The sequence below is a fragment of the Sinocyclocheilus anshuiensis genome, unplaced genomic scaffold (assembly GCF_001515605.1).
Source record: "Sinocyclocheilus anshuiensis isolate Anshui unplaced genomic scaffold, SAMN03320099.WGS_v1.1 scaffold536, whole genome shotgun sequence".
In the NCBI taxonomy this organism is placed as follows: Eukaryota; Metazoa; Chordata; class Actinopteri; order Cypriniformes; family Cyprinidae; genus Sinocyclocheilus; species Sinocyclocheilus anshuiensis.
In genome coordinates, this window is record NW_015557179.1 from 2,152,302 (window position 1) to 2,170,101 (window position 17,800).

General features: G+C 37.8%; 1 protein-coding gene and 1 pseudogene across 1 annotated transcript in view; one reads left to right on the forward strand and one right to left on the reverse strand.

The window, feature by feature from the left end:
• The window catches only part of ninl (ninein-like), a 33,221-nt gene extending 16,761 nt beyond the window's left edge, over nt 1-16,460 (forward strand). Inside the window, 19 exon segments of the mRNA XM_016473911.1 lie at nt 331-467; nt 632-772; nt 885-1,059; nt 2,583-2,693; nt 2,801-2,890; nt 3,971-4,118; nt 4,268-4,336; nt 4,425-4,546; nt 8,037-8,395; nt 11,825-11,929; nt 12,018-12,087; nt 12,428-12,712; nt 13,230-13,343; nt 13,418-13,564; nt 13,656-13,805; nt 14,262-14,375; nt 14,466-14,675; nt 14,832-14,945; nt 16,146-16,460. Of these exon segments, the coding sequence (XP_016329397.1) occupies nt 331-467; nt 632-772; nt 885-1,059; nt 2,583-2,693; nt 2,801-2,890; nt 3,971-4,118; nt 4,268-4,336; nt 4,425-4,546; nt 8,037-8,395; nt 11,825-11,929; nt 12,018-12,087; nt 12,428-12,712; nt 13,230-13,343; nt 13,418-13,564; nt 13,656-13,805; nt 14,262-14,375; nt 14,466-14,675; nt 14,832-14,945; nt 16,146-16,337 (2,853 nt within the window). The 3' untranslated portion in view covers nt 16,338-16,460.
• A 153-nt stretch (nt 16,461-16,613) lies between these two features.
• Nucleotides 16,614-17,800, reverse strand: part of LOC107678515 (DNA replication complex GINS protein PSF1-like) — a 3,461-nt pseudogene continuing 2,274 nt past the window's right edge.

The window sequence follows — 17,800 nt, forward strand, 5'->3', positions numbered from 1 at the left end:
GCTGGCCAATCAGAGCACACCTCGCTTTTCAGACCGATGAGCTTTGTAAAAATCGACGCGTTTCAGAAAGGTGGGTATAGAGGAGAAACAATAATGTGTTTTTTGTGTAACAGTGTTTAACCTTAAACCGCATAAACACATTTCATTACACCAAATACACAAAATAATGTTCTTTTTAGCAACATCATATGACCCCTTTAAACACTGACAAACTATAATCTGCTGTATTTAAAATTAAGTAATGTTCGCATAAAAGTGGATCAAGAGTAATGGCATTTTTTTTCTATAAACCATGGCATGAATTGTTTTTTATTCTGAACCTGGATACAGACTCTGGACTTCTCTCTGGAGGAGCGTTTGTGTCTGGCTGAACTCACTCTGGCACTGGACAATGAGTTGCTGGTCAGTGGGAATGGCATCCATCAGGCTGCTCTGGTCTCCTACAAGAATGAGATAAACTATTTACAGTGAGTGTTATTGATCTGTATTTTTTTCACAAAACGTCCTGTCACAAAATGTCCAGTAATATTTTGCTGTAATATTGGCTGGTGTTAACCATGCAAAAGACAAAATGTACATCAGAATGAATGATCTTCTCATGCTGTTGTGGATTTGTGTTCCAACTCTGTAGAGTCGTGGCAGACCAGACCTGTCAGGAGAGGGACAAAGCCAAGGCAGACCTAGAACTGGCTGATCGCCGCAACCTACAGCTGGTCAGAGAGGTGGATGATCGCCATGCAACAATGGAGTCTCTCAATGAGTCGAAAATCAAGTACGGCTGCTCTCCTCTAGTCAGTATGTAATCACATCTGATGAAGACGCATACACGTGCTCTACAGTGTCACGGTCTCTTTTTTTAGTTTTTGTTTGTTTCTTTGATGCAGGGGTTTGGAGCAGGAGTTCCGGGATAAACTTACGGTACTGAGGAGCGAATCAGAGTATGAAAGTGAGGTGCTTCTAGAACAGGTAGAGAAGGAGCGGAAGAGACTCCAGGAGGAGCTAGAACTGCTCAGGGCTCAGGACGTTAGCCTTCAGGAGGACATTTGCACTGCTGCTAAGGTAACCACTGACATTATTATTATTATTAAGTAGCAATATTCTGTTAGGTCTTGGCACTTAAAATACACTACTGTTTAACCCCTTAACTGTCACCGTCCTGCTAGCGGGACGCCTAAGTTTACTTCAATATATTATGATTAAATCCTAATCAAATCATGGCAAACTATATATCTTTGGAAAGGTCTAAGACTCCTAAATAGATATTTTACCACTGTTTGTTGTTAAAAATTATGTAGGAATAGTAATAGATTAATTTATGACAAGAGTGCACCTCAAAACATATACTTCATAACAGGAGTTCTGACCTTTGTCACAAAAAATTTTTTTTCGTTTGCTTTTTCCCTATCAATTGTTTTAGTAATCATCATAAATTATACATAATTTGAAAGCTTACAACCTCAAAATTCATCCTCTGCAAACCATTTTGAAATTGGGCATTGCGTTACCATAGAAATGGTACTTTAATATCTTTTATTGGGCTCCTCCCCTTTAGTGCGGGGTGTCATATTACAAAATGTCTTTTGGAATCAAAACCTTTTATAATCTTGACAAAATACATATCGTCGGAAAGGTCTGAGTCTCAAGATTTCATATTTGGTGGTTATTTTGTGATAGAAGTAATACTGAAAGAGAAATGTATACATTTGTGACAGAAAAACGCATAAAAAAAATCTATGGCGTTTGGATGGCACCCGGTGGCTGTTTGTGGTATAACGCCTAAACAAAATTGCATAGGAACCTCAATTTTTCTATACATTTTTATGCTTTCATTTTTTTTTTTATAATAAAAAAAATAAATCACACTTCTGCAATAATCTGCTCATTGTCTTCTTTAAAAAGAGATCAACCTTAGGTCTGTATTCAAAAGCGTTCATGAATTATAACAATTTAAGTTTGAATAGTGCACTTTCACGTCTGTTCAAAAGAGGGGGGGGGTGGCGTGACAGTTAAGAGGTTAAATGTTTGGGTCAGAAGTTTTATATATATATTTTTTTAACTTTCAATTCTTCAAAGAATTCAAAGAATCAAAAAAAATCACAGTGTCCAAAAAATATTAAGTTGCAGCTGTTTTAAATATTGATATTAATGATATTAACTATTAACTATTTTTTAACATTGGTGGCTGCTGAAAATTCAGCTTTGCCATCACAGGAATAAATGACATTTTCAAATGTACTAAAATGGAAAACAATTATTTAAAATTTCTGTATTATTTCACAATATCTTATTTCACCAAGATATAAATCCCACAGTTGTGTAATTTGCCATTGAACATTCAAGTTGAGAAATTATATTGAAAATGCCATAACTGTATCTAAAGAATGTTTGCATTGTAGTACAATTTCCTCACCATCCCTCATTTAATTCTCTTGCAATCACTCTGACTTAAATTTCATGATGATTTTGCTCTTAGCTACAGAACAGGACTTAATGAAGAGGTGATCTGTCATGGTTAGAGGTGTATGTTTCTTCGAGCATGTCAGTGCGGTGTCAGGTTAAATAGCTCTCGCTGTGTGTTACAGGAGAACAGTCGTTTGGAGGAGGAGGTCAGCGTCCTGAAGGAGAAGCTGTCTGAAGCCGAGAGCACCATCTCTAAACTACAGAAGGATCTAGATCATCTGCTGCAGGACAAGGTGAGATGTCTATATGTCGTTAAATTGCTGTAAATCATATCCTTTATGAGGTCTCTATTCTCTGAGAACAATAATGATAACTGATCAATGCTTGTTTTACTGAACAGTATGGTGGCCTCGATCCAAATGGTACAGGACTGCTGAATCAAGAAGAGCACTTCTCAGAGATCTTTAAGGAGTACGAGCAGCAATGCAGGGTATGAGCATGCCTGTGTAGGTTTGGTGGATATTTTGTCTGGAGTGAATGGTGAAGTCAGTCCAGAACCCTGTCATTGTGCATTGTATTTAAATGTCATTGTTTGGCCATTATGCTAGCTATCCTATAATTCATGGTGCTTTAAATGACATCTTTAATTGTGCAACTTTTTGAGGTGTTGCACTATTGTGCCATTAGTTTTGCTCTTTTGAATTGAGCCAGTAAGTAACCACCTGGGAACCATTCAAAAAAAATCCCATTAAAAAAAACATTGTTTTTTCATGCCCTGGTCAGTTTTGAGATTTTTGTGCTATTTGACATGATTTGGCTGGTGGAAAGAAAACATTCAAAATACACTTAAGTGTTTATTTTATTGCACTTTATCTATTTGTGTCAATATGTATATTTAAAGGCAGTTTTCTCAAAACAGTTTTTTTTCCATTTCTTTTCCACTTCATTAGCACGTTCACCAAACTTTACAGTTTTAACGGATTTTACCAAGATGTGTATATAATTTTCTTTGATTTTATACATTTTATTCCTAAAAACATGGTGAAAATATATATTTTTCTGGCTTTTGACAGTATTTTTTGATTTATGGAATGATAAAAACAGATCCAAAATCCTTTCTGTAAAAACCTTAAACTCTACTGTAAAAACTCTACTGTCAACAAAATGAAACAATAATTTTGAACCTGGCTTTATCCAGTGTTTAGATTTCTGTTTTGGAAATGTATGCAAATTAGTGAATATTTAATTATTTAATTATATAATGCCTCATTTGCATATCGATATTTTAGAAAACTTGAAATAAAAGTTTGCAAAAAATGTTTGCAAATCGTAATGTAATCAATCAACTGGGGGAAGTATGGCGATTTATCTTTTTTTTTTTTACCCTATTCACCTGGGGTGTCTTATAAGTAAGCCATTTGTAATTTGTGCAGTTCCATTTGGTGATGTTTGTGGCAAAGAAAGTACATGTTTCACCTCTGCATTACAATATCTTTGTTTCAGGAAATGAAGAAAAAAAATCGTTTTACTTGTGTAAATGACCCTGTTGTCTCCGCCCCACTAAATACAGGAGCTGCAGGACAGGAATGACGAGTTACACTCAGAGCTGGAGTTGTTGAAAACTCAGGGCTCAGGAAGGAGAGCCAGACGATCCAGGAGCAGCCTGTCTGGTCATGACTGGTCAAGCCGAAGAGCATTAACCACCGAATCAGATTCTGGTGAATTTAACAAATATTTTGAATATTAGTCATCAAGTTTACCTTTCTAGATCTCACGTATCTCTTTCATGCTATACCCAAGTTTATGTACCTTAACCTAGTAAACTGTTGAATGAACAACTCATCATATCTGTTTTGTTCTGCTGCAGATGATCCAGAAATGAAGAAAGGTACATCTCCTCAGGTCAGAAAAAAGCTCCAAGTCACTGACAAGAATGGTGAGGATTTAAAAAAGTTACAAAAGTTATGCTTTCCCTATGGAATATCCAAACACATGGGTCATGCTAGTTTGGTGTGTCTCCTCAGTATTGGGTTCCTTGGAGAGTTTGGCTCCCACTGTGAGCATCGAGACAGAACTGGCCATGGAGCAGATGAAAGAGAAATACGAGCGTGAGGTCCAGGACTTGAAGATCCAGCTGGAGACTAAGGTACGGGTATAGTATGGAAACATGAAATAGGTTTGCTACAAGTACCCTTTGCAAATGAGTTTAGATTCATTTTAGATTCAAACATTCAGAGCTAAGGGGAACAGCTAAGATGTGCAAATGCTCCTAGACATACAATGTTACCAGGTACCAGTTAAAACCTTATAGAGTACAACAGTGATTAATGGGATTTTTACTTCCAGAACCCGACTGTTACACTATTGCAACTGGCAACACAAATTTTGTAAACAAAACCTTACTGTAGAGAGGAAGTGATTTATGGTCTTAATTTTGTTTCAACAGGTGAATTTCTATGAGCGCCGTATGGATCTGATGCGGCAGAATATGGAGGTTGAGCGGAAGGACATCTCGCAGAGCTTTAAGATAGAGATCAGTGAGTTGGAGGACCTTGTGGTATAACGCCTAAACAAAATTGCATAGGAACCTCAATTTTTCTATACATTTTTATGCTTTCATTTTTTTTTTTATAATAAAAAAAATAAATCACACTTCTGCAATAATCTGCTCATTGTCTTCTTTAAAAAGAGATCAACCTTAGGTCTGTATTCAAAAGCGTTCATGAATTATAACAATTTAAGTTTGAATAGTGCACTTTCACGTCTGTTCAAAAGAGGGGGGGGGTGGCGTGACAGTTAAGAGGTTAAATGTTTGGGTCAGAAGTTTTATATATATATTTTTTTAACTTTCAATTCTTCAAAGAATCCTGAAAAAAAAAAAAAATCACAGTGTCCAAAAAATATTAAGTTGCAGCTGTTTTAAATATTGATATTAACATTGAACAGTATTAACTATTTTTTAACATTGGTGGCTGCTGAAAATTCAGCTTTGCCATCACAGGAATAAATGACATTTTCAAATGTACTAAAATGGAAAACAATTATTTAAAATTTCTGTATTATTTCACAATATCTTATTTCACCAAGATATAAATCCCACAGTTGTGTAATTTGCCATTGAACATTCAAGTTGAGAAATTATATTGAAAATGCCATAACTGTATCTAAAGAATGTTTGCATTGTAGTACAATTTCCTCACCATCCCTCATTTAATTCTCTTGCAATCACTCTGACTTAAATTTCATGATGATTTTGCTCTTAGCTACAGAACAGGACTTAATGAAGAGGTGATCTGTCATGGTTAGAGGTGTATGTTTCTTCGAGCATGTCAGTGCGGTGTCAGGTTAAATAGCTCTCGCTGTGTGTTACAGGAGAACAGTCGTTTGGAGGAGGAGGTCAGCGTCCTGAAGGAGAAGCTGTCTGAAGCCGAGAGCACCATCTCTAAACTACAGAAGGATCTAGATCATCTGCTGCAGGACAAGGTGAGATGTCTATATGTCGTTAAATTGCTGTAAATCATATCCTTTATGAGGTCTCTATTCTCTGAGAACAATAATGATAACTGATCAATGCTTGTTTTACTGAACAGTATGGTGGCCTCGATCCAAATGGTACAGGACTGCTGAATCAAGAAGAGCACTTCTCAGAGATCTTTAAGGAGTACGAGCAGCAATGCAGGGTATGAGCATGCCTGTGTAGGTTTGGTGGATATTTTGTCTGGAGTGAATGGTGAAGTCAGTCCAGAACCCTGTCATTGTGCATTGTATTTAAATGTCATTGTTTGGCCATTATGCTAGCTATCCTATAATTCATGGTGCTTTAAATGACATCTTTAATTGTGCAACTTTTTGAGGTGTTGCACTATTGTGCCATTAGTTTTGCTCTTTTGAATTGAGCCAGTAAGTAACCACCTGGGAACCATTCAAAAAAAATCCCATTAAAAAAAACATTGTTTTTTCATGCCCTGGTCAGTTTTGAGATTTTTGTGCTATTTGACATGATTTGGCTGGTGGAAAGAAAACATTCAAAATACACTTAAGTGTTTATTTTATTGCACTTTATCTATTTGTGTCAATATGTATATTTAAAGGCAGTTTTCTCAAAACAGTTTTTTTTCCATTTCTTTTCCACTTCATTAGCACGTTCACCAAACTTTACAGTTTTAACGGATTTTACCAAGATGTGTATATAATTTTCTTTGATTTTATACATTTTATTCCTAAAAACATGGTGAAAATATATATTTTTCTGGCTTTTGACAGTATTTTTTGATTTATGGAATGATAAAAACAGATCCAAAATCCTTTCTGTAAAAACCTTAAACTCTACTGTAAAAACTCTACTGTCAACAAAATGAAACAATAATTTTGAACCTGGCTTTATCCAGTGTTTAGATTTCTGTTTTGGAAATGTATGCAAATTAGTGAATATTTAATTATTTAATTATATAATGCCTCATTTGCATATCGATATTTTAGAAAACTTGAAATAAAAGTTTGCAAAAAATGTTTGCAAATCGTAATGTAATCAATCAACTGGGGGAAGTATGGCGATTTATCTTTTTTTTTTTTACCCTATTCACCTGGGGTGTCTTATAAGTAAGCCATTTGTAATTTGTGCAGTTCCATTTGGTGATGTTTGTGGCAAAGAAAGTACATGTTTCACCTCTGCATTACAATATCTTTGTTTCAGGAAATGAAGAAAAAAAATCGTTTTACTTGTGTAAATGACCCTGTTGTCTCCGCCCCACTAAATACAGGAGCTGCAGGACAGGAATGACGAGTTACACTCAGAGCTGGAGTTGTTGAAAACTCAGGGCTCAGGAAGGAGAGCCAGACGATCCAGGAGCAGCCTGTCTGGTCATGACTGGTCAAGCCGAAGAGCATTAACCACCGAATCAGATTCTGGTGAATTTAACAAATATTTTGAATATTAGTCATCAAGTTTACCTTTCTAGATCTCACGTATCTCTTTCATGCTATACCCAAGTTTATGTACCTTAACCTAGTAAACTGTTGAATGAACAACTCATCATATCTGTTTTGTTCTGCTGCAGATGATCCAGAAATGAAGAAAGGTACATCTCCTCAGGTCAGAAAAAAGCTCCAAGTCACTGACAAGAATGGTGAGGATTTAAAAAAGTTACAAAAGTTATGCTTTCCCTATGGAATATCCAAACACATGGGTCATGCTAGTTTGGTGTGTCTCCTCAGTATTGGGTTCCTTGGAGAGTTTGGCTCCCACTGTGAGCATCGAGACAGAACTGGCCATGGAGCAGATGAAAGAGAAATACGAGCGTGAGGTCCAGGACTTGAAGATCCAGCTGGAGACTAAGGTACGGGTATAGTATGGAAACATGAAATAGGTTTGCTACAAGTACCCTTTGCAAATGAGTTTAGATTCATTTTAGATTCAAACATTCAGAGCTAAGGGGAACAGCTAAGATGTGCAAATGCTCCTAGACATACAATGTTACCAGGTACCAGTTAAAACCTTATAGAGTACAACAGTGATTAATGGGATTTTTACTTCCAGAACCCGACTGTTACACTATTGCAACTGGCAACACAAATTTTGTAAACAAAACCTTACTGTAGAGAGGAAGTGATTTATGGTCTTAATTTTGTTTCAACAGGTGAATTTCTATGAGCGCCGTATGGATCTGATGCGGCAGAATATGGAGGTTGAGCGGAAGGACATCTCGCAGAGCTTTAAGATAGAGATCAGTGAGTTGGAGGACCTGAAGGCTCAGGCAGAGGAGCGGGCAGAGAAAATGCGTCAGGCTGTTGAGCGGCTGGAAGCAGAGCTGAGGGGTAAGACTTCAGGAGGAGCCTGGGGTCCAGAGCTAGAGCGGAGAATTCAGCGAGAACAGGCAGAACTGGAGCAGAACTACGCTCGTGAGATCAGTAACATCGTGCTGCGCCTCACCTCAGAGAAAGATCAGCTAGAGGCAGAACTCAAGCTCAAGATGGACCAGGAAGTGCTGCTTGTTAGGTTAGTGTCGCTCAAACGATCTGGTATGGGATTATGTGCAGCTCATCCATTGTAGACATTAGTCTTACATATTAAAAAAAGAAATGAGCTACCATGTGAGAAGGCGAATGGCTTGTCAGTGCTGAGACGGTCTTTAGGACTGTTTAGTGATAGAATAAAATACAGAAACCGTATATTATTTTCTGTCACTGTAAACCTGTCAAATATGTCCGGGTGATTTCTCTTAAACAAACAAACAAGCAAATTACAATATTTATTTTCTAATAATTCTCATTTCAGTAATACAAAAGTATTTCATTCTGTTTACTGTAATGTGGAAAAAAAATATTATTTTGATTCTAAATGTGTTAATGCATTATAGTAGGTAGTATTTGGTTGTATTGAGTTTAATTGATGACTTAAAAAAAGTCAAACATTTTTACAGTAATGTTAAAAATAATGTTTTACAGTATGATGAATTTAATGGGAATCACCATTGAATACAATGGGAATTTAAAAACCACTCATAATAAAAACATCTGAATGCATTATAGTAATGAGAATTAATGAGAAATGTGCTTAATTGTTGTTTAAAAAAAAGAAAAAGAAAGAAAATTAATGATGCCAAAAATTGCAGTGGTCCTAAAATGATATGAAAGTTCTTGACAGGCTTGGTGAGATTCACCCTATTGCCAAAATTGCATTGCTGAGAGAAAAAAAGCCACAAATAATACATTGGTGTGTAAGTCACATTTTATTACTACATTCAGAAATAATGTAAAATACTAAAAAAAAAAGAAAAAAGTTTACAAACATTATGAACACTATTTTTAGTATTTTAGTTCCACTGACTCCACAACAAATCCTTTAAACTTAACTGTATTCAGGGAAAAAAAACAGGAATAAAAAATTTTAAATATTAAACTAAATTTATAATGGCAAATAATATTGACTATAAATGGCAAGCCTAAACAAATTTAAAGCGAAACTGAAATTTAACATTTTAATTTCATTATATAAGTCGCTTTGAAATTAGTCACACAGTATATTTCAGATGATAAAAAATGACATATTCTAAAAAATATGGTACAATTTATATGCTTTTCAATGAAAAGTAATATGAATGCTTCATATAGACCTTTGTTATATCTAAGATGGTGTCCTGTGTACAAATGACATCCTGAACCCAGCTGTGTTTAACTATAAGTTCAACCTCTTAACCAACATGCTTGTAAGGAGAAAGTAGATTTTTCCCCCTTGGTATCCATGACATTGCCATGAATTTACATTTAGACATATTAGCATGTTGCTGTGTCCCAGGGAGAAGGCAGAGCAGCAGTTATTGCACATGAAGGCACAACACAGCGAGGCTCAGCGCAGCCTCCTCCACCAGCTGCACCTCGAGCGCAGCCGTCTGCAGGAGCAAACCAAGCAGCATCACAGAGAAGTTGGTGCGTGGGAGTCAAGAGTACAGGAGCTGGAACAGGAGGTGCGCCGTGAGCGTCTCCTCAGCACCGAGCGCTGGAGTGAAGGGCAAGCTCAGATCTGCAGCAGGGTGGCACAGGAAAGGAAGAAACTGGAGGAGGAACACCAGGAGGAGGTCAGGAAGCTAGAAGAACACATCCAGTTCATGGAAGCTCAAGTAGAGCTCGCATCCAGGGCTGAAGAGGAGCTGCTCGTACTACAAAGACAGCTTGAAGATAAGCTGGAAGAGATGTGTTTTCAGCTGGAAGACAACACGGTTTCCATGAAAGCTCAAGATGCCCTCATCCAGAATTTGACCTCAGAACTTAATGCCAAAGAGAAGGAAATGGAAATCAGAAATGAGAAAGAGCGAAAGCTCTGCAATAAGCTCTCTCAGCTAGAGCAAAATCTTAAAGCAGAGAGAGAAAAGAAGCAAGAGCTCCTGAAGCAAAAGGAGCAACTACAGAAAGAAACAGACAGAAGTATTCAAGATCTAAAGGAGAAACTTGGAAAAGAAAAAGAGAAGGAAGAGGAGCTTCTTGACAGAGTTTCTCAGTTGACTAAAGAGCTGGAGAACTGGAGGACCAAATCTGAGACCTGGCAGAAGGAGATCGAAATGATGCAGGGAAGCAGTAGTCATCTGTCTACTGCGTTTGGTAAGCAGCAAATGCAGCTGAGAGAACAAGAGAAAGAACTTGTGGAGCTTCAAGAAAACTTGGCCAAAACGCACGAGGCACTGAAAAGCAGAGATGACGATCTTACAAGACAGGCTTCTGAGATAAATGCTGTGGAGATGGAGCGGGATCGACTCCTAGAGGAGCTCAGGGGTCAATGTGAACTTCTCAAACAGCTACAAACACAGGTCAATAGTCTCTCTGAGGAATGGGATCAAGTGCATATGATGGAGCAAAAACTTCAAGTCTCTGTTTGTGTGGAACAGGGTAAGGTTGAACAGCTCCAAGCCCATCTGAACTCAGAGCAAGAAGAAACAAGACATCTTGAACAAGAGAACTCTAACTACCGACAACTTGTAGACCAGCTTTCATCTCAGATTGTCGAAATGGAGGCGGAGTCTACCAAACTCAAAGAGAACGCAGATAAACTTGCACTGGAGCTGCAAAGCAAAGACAATCAAATGCTGGAACTCAATCGTCAGCTTGAAGCCAAAGCCGAAGAGATAGATTTGCTCTGGAACGAAGTTCAGCTGAAGATAAACCTGTTTAAGAACGTCACTCAACTCTCTGGTCAGGTTCAACTTTTGACCAACCAGTTAGAGGACAAAGAGCGAGTGCTGTGCTCTCTGAGGGAGGAAGCCGACAATACCGCCAACCAACTACAGCAATCACTGATGGACTCCCAAACAGAGCTTCAGCAGATGGAGGAGGTCTTTGAAAGCGTGAAGAGCCATATGAAACAACAGCTTCTGGAGATGGAGGGGCTTGTCATGGCTTTAGAACAAGAGATGGCCAATCCCCACAGGTTTGTGGTTCTCCAGCTGGTAGATGAACGTCGAAACAGACCAAGACTAACCATTGCTGCATTGATCCAATCGCCGTTTCTCCCGTATGGATGCCAAGAGTTGACTGTTCACTACTTCCGTGTTTGTCCAAGAATGTTTGCCTGTATGTTTCACACAATGAGATTTCATTAACCGTAGACATGCGCTTTGATTTTTCAGGCCTCTCATGCTGCATCTCACTAACTGAATGATATTATTGCCACTGACATGCATGCAGTCTCACTATTAATAACAGTTACTGTATGTATGCTGATTGAAAGTGTCCTTGCATCCTTTTAATTGTATTAATAGCATAACTTTTTTGTGTTTGCTGCCCTAATCTTTAGCAAAAAAAATTAAAGTCTAGCTACAAAACTTGTAATTGTACCTAACATTATATTGTTTTCTGTACTAAGCTGCCTAAAAGTGCAGAGGTGGGTACGTTTGTTATGAAGAGCTGATCTCTATATTTTGGTTTCCAATTCTAGGGCTCAACTTGATGAGGTCACCTCCGAAAACAGTGCACTGAAAGACAGGCTTGCTGTCTTACAGCGGGATGTCAAGTCGCTGGAGGAGGAGCTCAACAAAAAGACGTAAAGAAATCATTGACTTGTCAACTATCCGCATTTTATTTTGCCATTTTATTTAGCAAAATCTAATATTCTGCTTCACTATATTTAGGAGGAAACTTGAGGAGATGGAGAGAGCATATATGAAGAATCGAGAAGAAGAGGAGAGGCTACGGAAAGAGGTAAGTGCTTGAAAAATATTGATAGCATGGATCTTAAATTCAGACCCTATTCTTAATACTCATTTCTGGTCTTATTCTAAAAAAATTCAGCAGTCCACATTATTCCAAAGAAAAGTTTGTGTTCTTGGTATTTCGTCAAAATACTTAATTTGATCCACCTCTAAAATGATGACATCACCAAGCCCCCTTCTATGTCAACCACCTGTTATAAAGAGATCACTGTTTACGTTCCAATTCATTCATTTTTTATTTATTCTCTTGTTAAATATTCCGTTAAATGCCACATTATGAAAACGAAATGATTGCTGCTCCTAACAATTGTTTTATTTCTCTGACATAGAATACCAAATTTCGAGAGGAGGTGCTTGACTTCAGTGCGAGAAACCTGCAGCTTAGCAATGAGAACGCGGAATTAAGTTCCCGGCTGTCTACTGATCAGAGAGCAGTGCAGACGCTGACTGACAGGCTAGCACAGGTGTGTCAGGAGAACGATGAGGCAGCTGTGTCCTACAGACAGCTGCAGGAAACCCTTCAACAGCAGAAGAGTGACACACTAAAGCTGCAGGAACAGTGGCAGAAAGAGAAGGAGCTTCTAGAGAGGGAGCTTAAAACAGCCAAGGAGATGGTATGGTTTCGTTTTGTAGGATATATGTGACCCTGGACCACAAAACCAGTCTTAAGTCACTGGGGTGTATTTGTAGCAATAGCCAAAAAAACATTGTATGGGTCAACATGATTGATTTTTCTTTTATGCCAAAAATCATTAGGATATTAAGTAAAGATCATGTTCCATGAAGATATTTCGTAAATTTCCTACTGTAAATATATTAAAACTTAATTTTTGATTAGTAATATGCATAGCTAAGAACTTCATTTGGACAACTTTAAAGTCGATTTTCTCAGTATTTTGATTTTTTTGCACCCTCAGATTCCAGATTTTCAAATAGTTGTATCTCGGACGAATATTGTGCTATCCTAACAAACCATACATCAATGGAAAGCTTATTTATTCAGCTTTCAGATGATGTCAAATCTCAATTTCGAAAAATTGACCCTTATGACTGGTTTTGTGGTCCAGGGTCACATATTAACAAATTATTTCAAAGTTGGCAGGAATCGCTGAAACTGCTGTTTTTCTCCAGCTCCAGCATTTGACGGTGGTTGAGTCTGCATTGAGTAGTCAGACTCTGAAATACCAAGCACTAGAGCAAGACAAGGAGCGTTTGTTGAAGGAAACGGCAGACAGAGACCAGAAGGTAAAAAGTTTGTGCTCTCTTTCTCAGATGCTGCTGAACATGTTTATGCTGAAATGTGCTTTGTTTTTTTGCAGCTGGAAAAGCTTCAGGAATCACTTGGCAAATCAGAAAGCCAGATAGAGCAGCTCAACTCCCAGATCTTGAGTATGTGGCAAGAAAAGGATGTTCACATCCATGAGTCAGCCACACATCAGAAGATGCTGCAACAGTCTCAGGAAAAGGTCAACCAAGATCTTTATACATCTTTAAACGCACTTGCAGTCATTCAGAAATAATAAAAAATAACTTGTAAATATTGTTATAAAACACAAGGTTCAGGAGCTTGAGGAGAGCACACGTCAGTTGCGTAAAGAGAAGGAGCAGTTACTTCAGACCCACAGGCTTCAGGAGGAGATGGCAGTCAGTGTTCTGCAAAAGGAGTGCAAGGGTTTGCGAGTACAAAACGAGGAACTTCATGATAAGGTTAGTCAGGAACAACAAATTGCTTTTGCAATGGATTTTTCTCAATATGCAATTAGAAGCTACCCATAATTGCTCCTTGTTTGTTTTCTAGAGAACATTTTGGAATGCATTTACATTTATACATGAGGCTTTTATCCAAAATGAATCGATCCCATGACCTCGTGGTTGATAGCACCATTCTTTGAGCTGCAGGAATGTTCTTCTGTATTCACTACAGGGAATTTCAATGTATTTCAAAGTCTCTTATACTCATCAAGCATGCATTTATTTGATCGATACAGTAAAAACGGTAATATTGTGAAATATTAATACATTTTAAAATTAGTAATTGAATATATTTTTGAAATGTCATTTATACCTGTGATGCAAAGCTACATTTTCAGCACTCATTACTCCAGTCTTCAGTGTCATATGACCCTTCAGAAGTCTTTCTGATATGCTGGATTATATTTCTAGGTGGCTCAGCTGCAGACTCAGGAGCTGGAACTTCAGAGACTGACACATGAGTGCCTCACTCTGAGGAACGAACAGGCAGAGCTAGAGACCGCTAAACATGAGGCAGATGAACAGGTATGGAGAGATCATTTTCAGACTTCTCACTGATTGAGTATTCCTTATGAATGTTTTTGTTCTCACTTTTGTGTGTTTGTTGTGGTTTAGGCATTAAGGGCAGATAGCACTCTGTCGCTGGTCCAGGCCCAGCATGCACGTGAGGTGCAGGAACTAAGGGAACAGATGGGTTCTGGCACCCGGGAGCACTTGGCTCATATGCAAACTCAACTAGCTGAGCAACAGCACAGGACGCAGGATTTAGAGGATCTGCTTCGCTCTCAGGCCAAGCAGGCCAGCGTTCAGATGGGCCTTCAGCAGGTACATCAGCATCACTTTCAAAATCTTAAGGCAGTCGAACAGGGAGTGAACATGCTAGTGCTTATACATTTTTGCATTGAATCATTTGTTTTTTTTCACCCTTGATCTCATATTTCAAGTATATTTTTATTAACAAACTATTAAATTAAACAACAGGAGCAATATGAGAAATTGATGGCGAGTATGCAGGAGCGTATGGATGAGGTTGAGGCCAAGCTGAAAAACACCCGAGTCATGCTGCAGGAGAAGGTCAACCAGCTAAAAGAACAGGTAACCAGAAACTAACGGCATAAAAACCACATTTAGAAAATATACAAATATTTTTGAAACTAAATACGAGCTTACTGAATACTTCATGTTTACTATTTTTTTCTATAGTTTTTAGTATGTGAAACATTAGTAGTCATTATGAAATAAAGTAAAAATTTCACATGACATAAACCCACATACTGTACCGTTTGTATCATCATCTTCAAAATAATCATTTATACCGAGTAGTTCACCCAAAAATGAAAATTGGCTGAAAATGTAATCACCCTCAGGTCATCCAAAATGTAGATTAGTTTGTTTATTCATGGGAACAGATTTGGAGAAATGTATCATTACATCACGTGCTCTGCAGTGAATGGGTGCCATCAGAATGAGTCCAAACAGCTGATAAAAACATCATAATAATGACTCCAGTCCATCAATTCATGTCTTGTGAAGTGAAAAGCTGTTTGTAAGAAACAAATCCATCTTTAAGGCACTTAAAACTATCTATAATTTTACCTCCAGTGAAAAAGTCCATCCTCTGTTGTCCTCTCACATCAAAATCCATCGCCATATTTAAGAACTGTTTTGAACTCTTTGCTTGTAAATGGTGTTTGATCTGTGCATATTTCTTTACTGATTCAAACGAGATGACTTCACTGGAGAAAGCAATATTATGTATTGAGGACTTTTATTTTAGTGGAAGTTGTCTTGATGGATTTGTTTCTTACAAACACAGCTTTTCATTTCACAATACATTCATTCATAGACTGGAGTCGTGTGAATTACTTGTGGATTATTTTGAATGTTTTTATCAGCTGTTTGGCCTCTCATTCTGACGGCACCCATTCACTACAGAGGATCCATTTTTGAGCAAGTGATGTAATGCTACATTTCTCCCAATCTGTTCCAATTAAGAAACAAACTCATCTACAGTACGTTTATTTGAACATTTAATTGAGTATAAATGTGTGAACTTTTGGTAGCTCTGCAACTAGTAAAAGTTCACACTGGAAATAGGCAGCCAAGCTCTTGACATTGCGGGATACACTGTCTTGGTGCACATTTTGGCAAATGTAGGTGAACTGAGCATTTCATCCATACTGAAGTATACATACTAAGAACTTCAGAAATAGTAATTGTATTCTATCAGTATGCTGAAGTTATTTTATATAAAAAGATATTTTATAGTGACAATCATCTCTCTTCACCACATAGCTGGCCAAAAATGCCAAGTCAGATCTGCTGCTGAAAGACCTGTATGTGGAAAACTCTCAGCTCATGAAGGCTCTTCAGGTGACGGAGCAGAGGCAGAAGAGTGCAGAGAAGAAGTCCTTCCTCTTGGAGGAGAAAGTGATCGCCCTTAATAAACTGCTATGTAAAATCGCCCCAGCATCCCTCACAGCTTAGACTTGTTTTACTCCACTATGAGCCTTTATCTGTTGTACTGGACTGTGAAGTCCCATCCGCTAGTTCAGTGGTTCCCAACACTGCACGTTTTGCATGTCTCCTTAATCAAACACACCTGATTCAGGTCATCGGCTCATTAGTAGAGACTCCAAGACCTGAAATTGGTGTCAGAGAAAGGAGACATGAAAAATGTGCAGTGTTGGGGTGCCTCCAGGACCAGGGTTGGGAACCACTGCGCTAGTGCACTTTTGTCTTTTGGTGCGAAACGTGTTTTTGTAAAAGCAATCTTAGTGTTAAAATGAAAGCACAGATAATGCAAAGTCTTACAGTTACTATAACAGCATATTGTATTAAATCGTGCTGTTTTCAAGAGTATAAAGAGGACGAAGGGTTACGTTAATTTAATGGTCTCTGCAGAGGCAAACAAATACCAATGAACAAGACTTTTGTAGTATGAGATTTGATCATTTGTTAAGGACAGAACATTATTACACATTCCTTCAATTGTTCACTGTGATGTACGGTACAAACCGCAAGCGTTGTTGTGAATTTGTTGGCTTCAATAATTGCTAGTAAAATAAGACATTCTTTTTAATGCCCATTGAGGTGCAATAACCAAAAGCACAGTATTCACACAATGTACAGTTTTGATACAAATACTATCTTGAAATTGCACCATTGTCAATCATGATGCACTAATGTCCACTTTGATATAAATTATTTTAAGTGTTGCAGATGTCTCTTATGTACATCTTGTTTAAAAGAGCTGGCTAACTGTTGGGAGATGAAACTGTTGTAAATGCATCATGTACCACTGTAAAGAATGTGACCAAGTAAAGTTTTACCTGTGTACATGTGCTTTCTGAAAAGACAAATCACTCAAATTTAAAGCTGTAACATCTAAATTAATGTGAAGGAAATTATCCACAATACAGCTGCTTTATTTATTTTTAGGAGATGACGTGCTCTAATACACCCTGCCGAATAAACTGCTCACATTTCCATCTGGGTAAAAAGTGCTGTGAAGAGAGAAAGGGTGAAACGTCTTAAGCAATCCATATATATATATATATATATATACACACAGTATCTCACAGAAGTGAGTACACCCCTCACATTTTTGTAAATATTTTATTATATCTTTTCATGTGACAACACTGAAGAAATGACACTTTGCTACAATGTAAAGTAGTGAGTGTACAGCTTGTATAACAGTGTAAATTTGCTGTCCCCTCAAAATAACTCAACACACAGCCATACGTTTAAACCGCTGGCCACAAAAGTGAGTACACCCCAAAGTGAAAATGTCCAAATTGGGCCCAATTAGCCATTTTCTCTCCCCGGTGTCATGTGACTCATTAGTGTTACAAGGTCTCAGGTGTGAATGGGGAGCAGGTGTGTTAAATTTGGTGTTATCGCTCTCACTCTCTCATACTGGTCACTGGAAGTTCAACATGGCACCT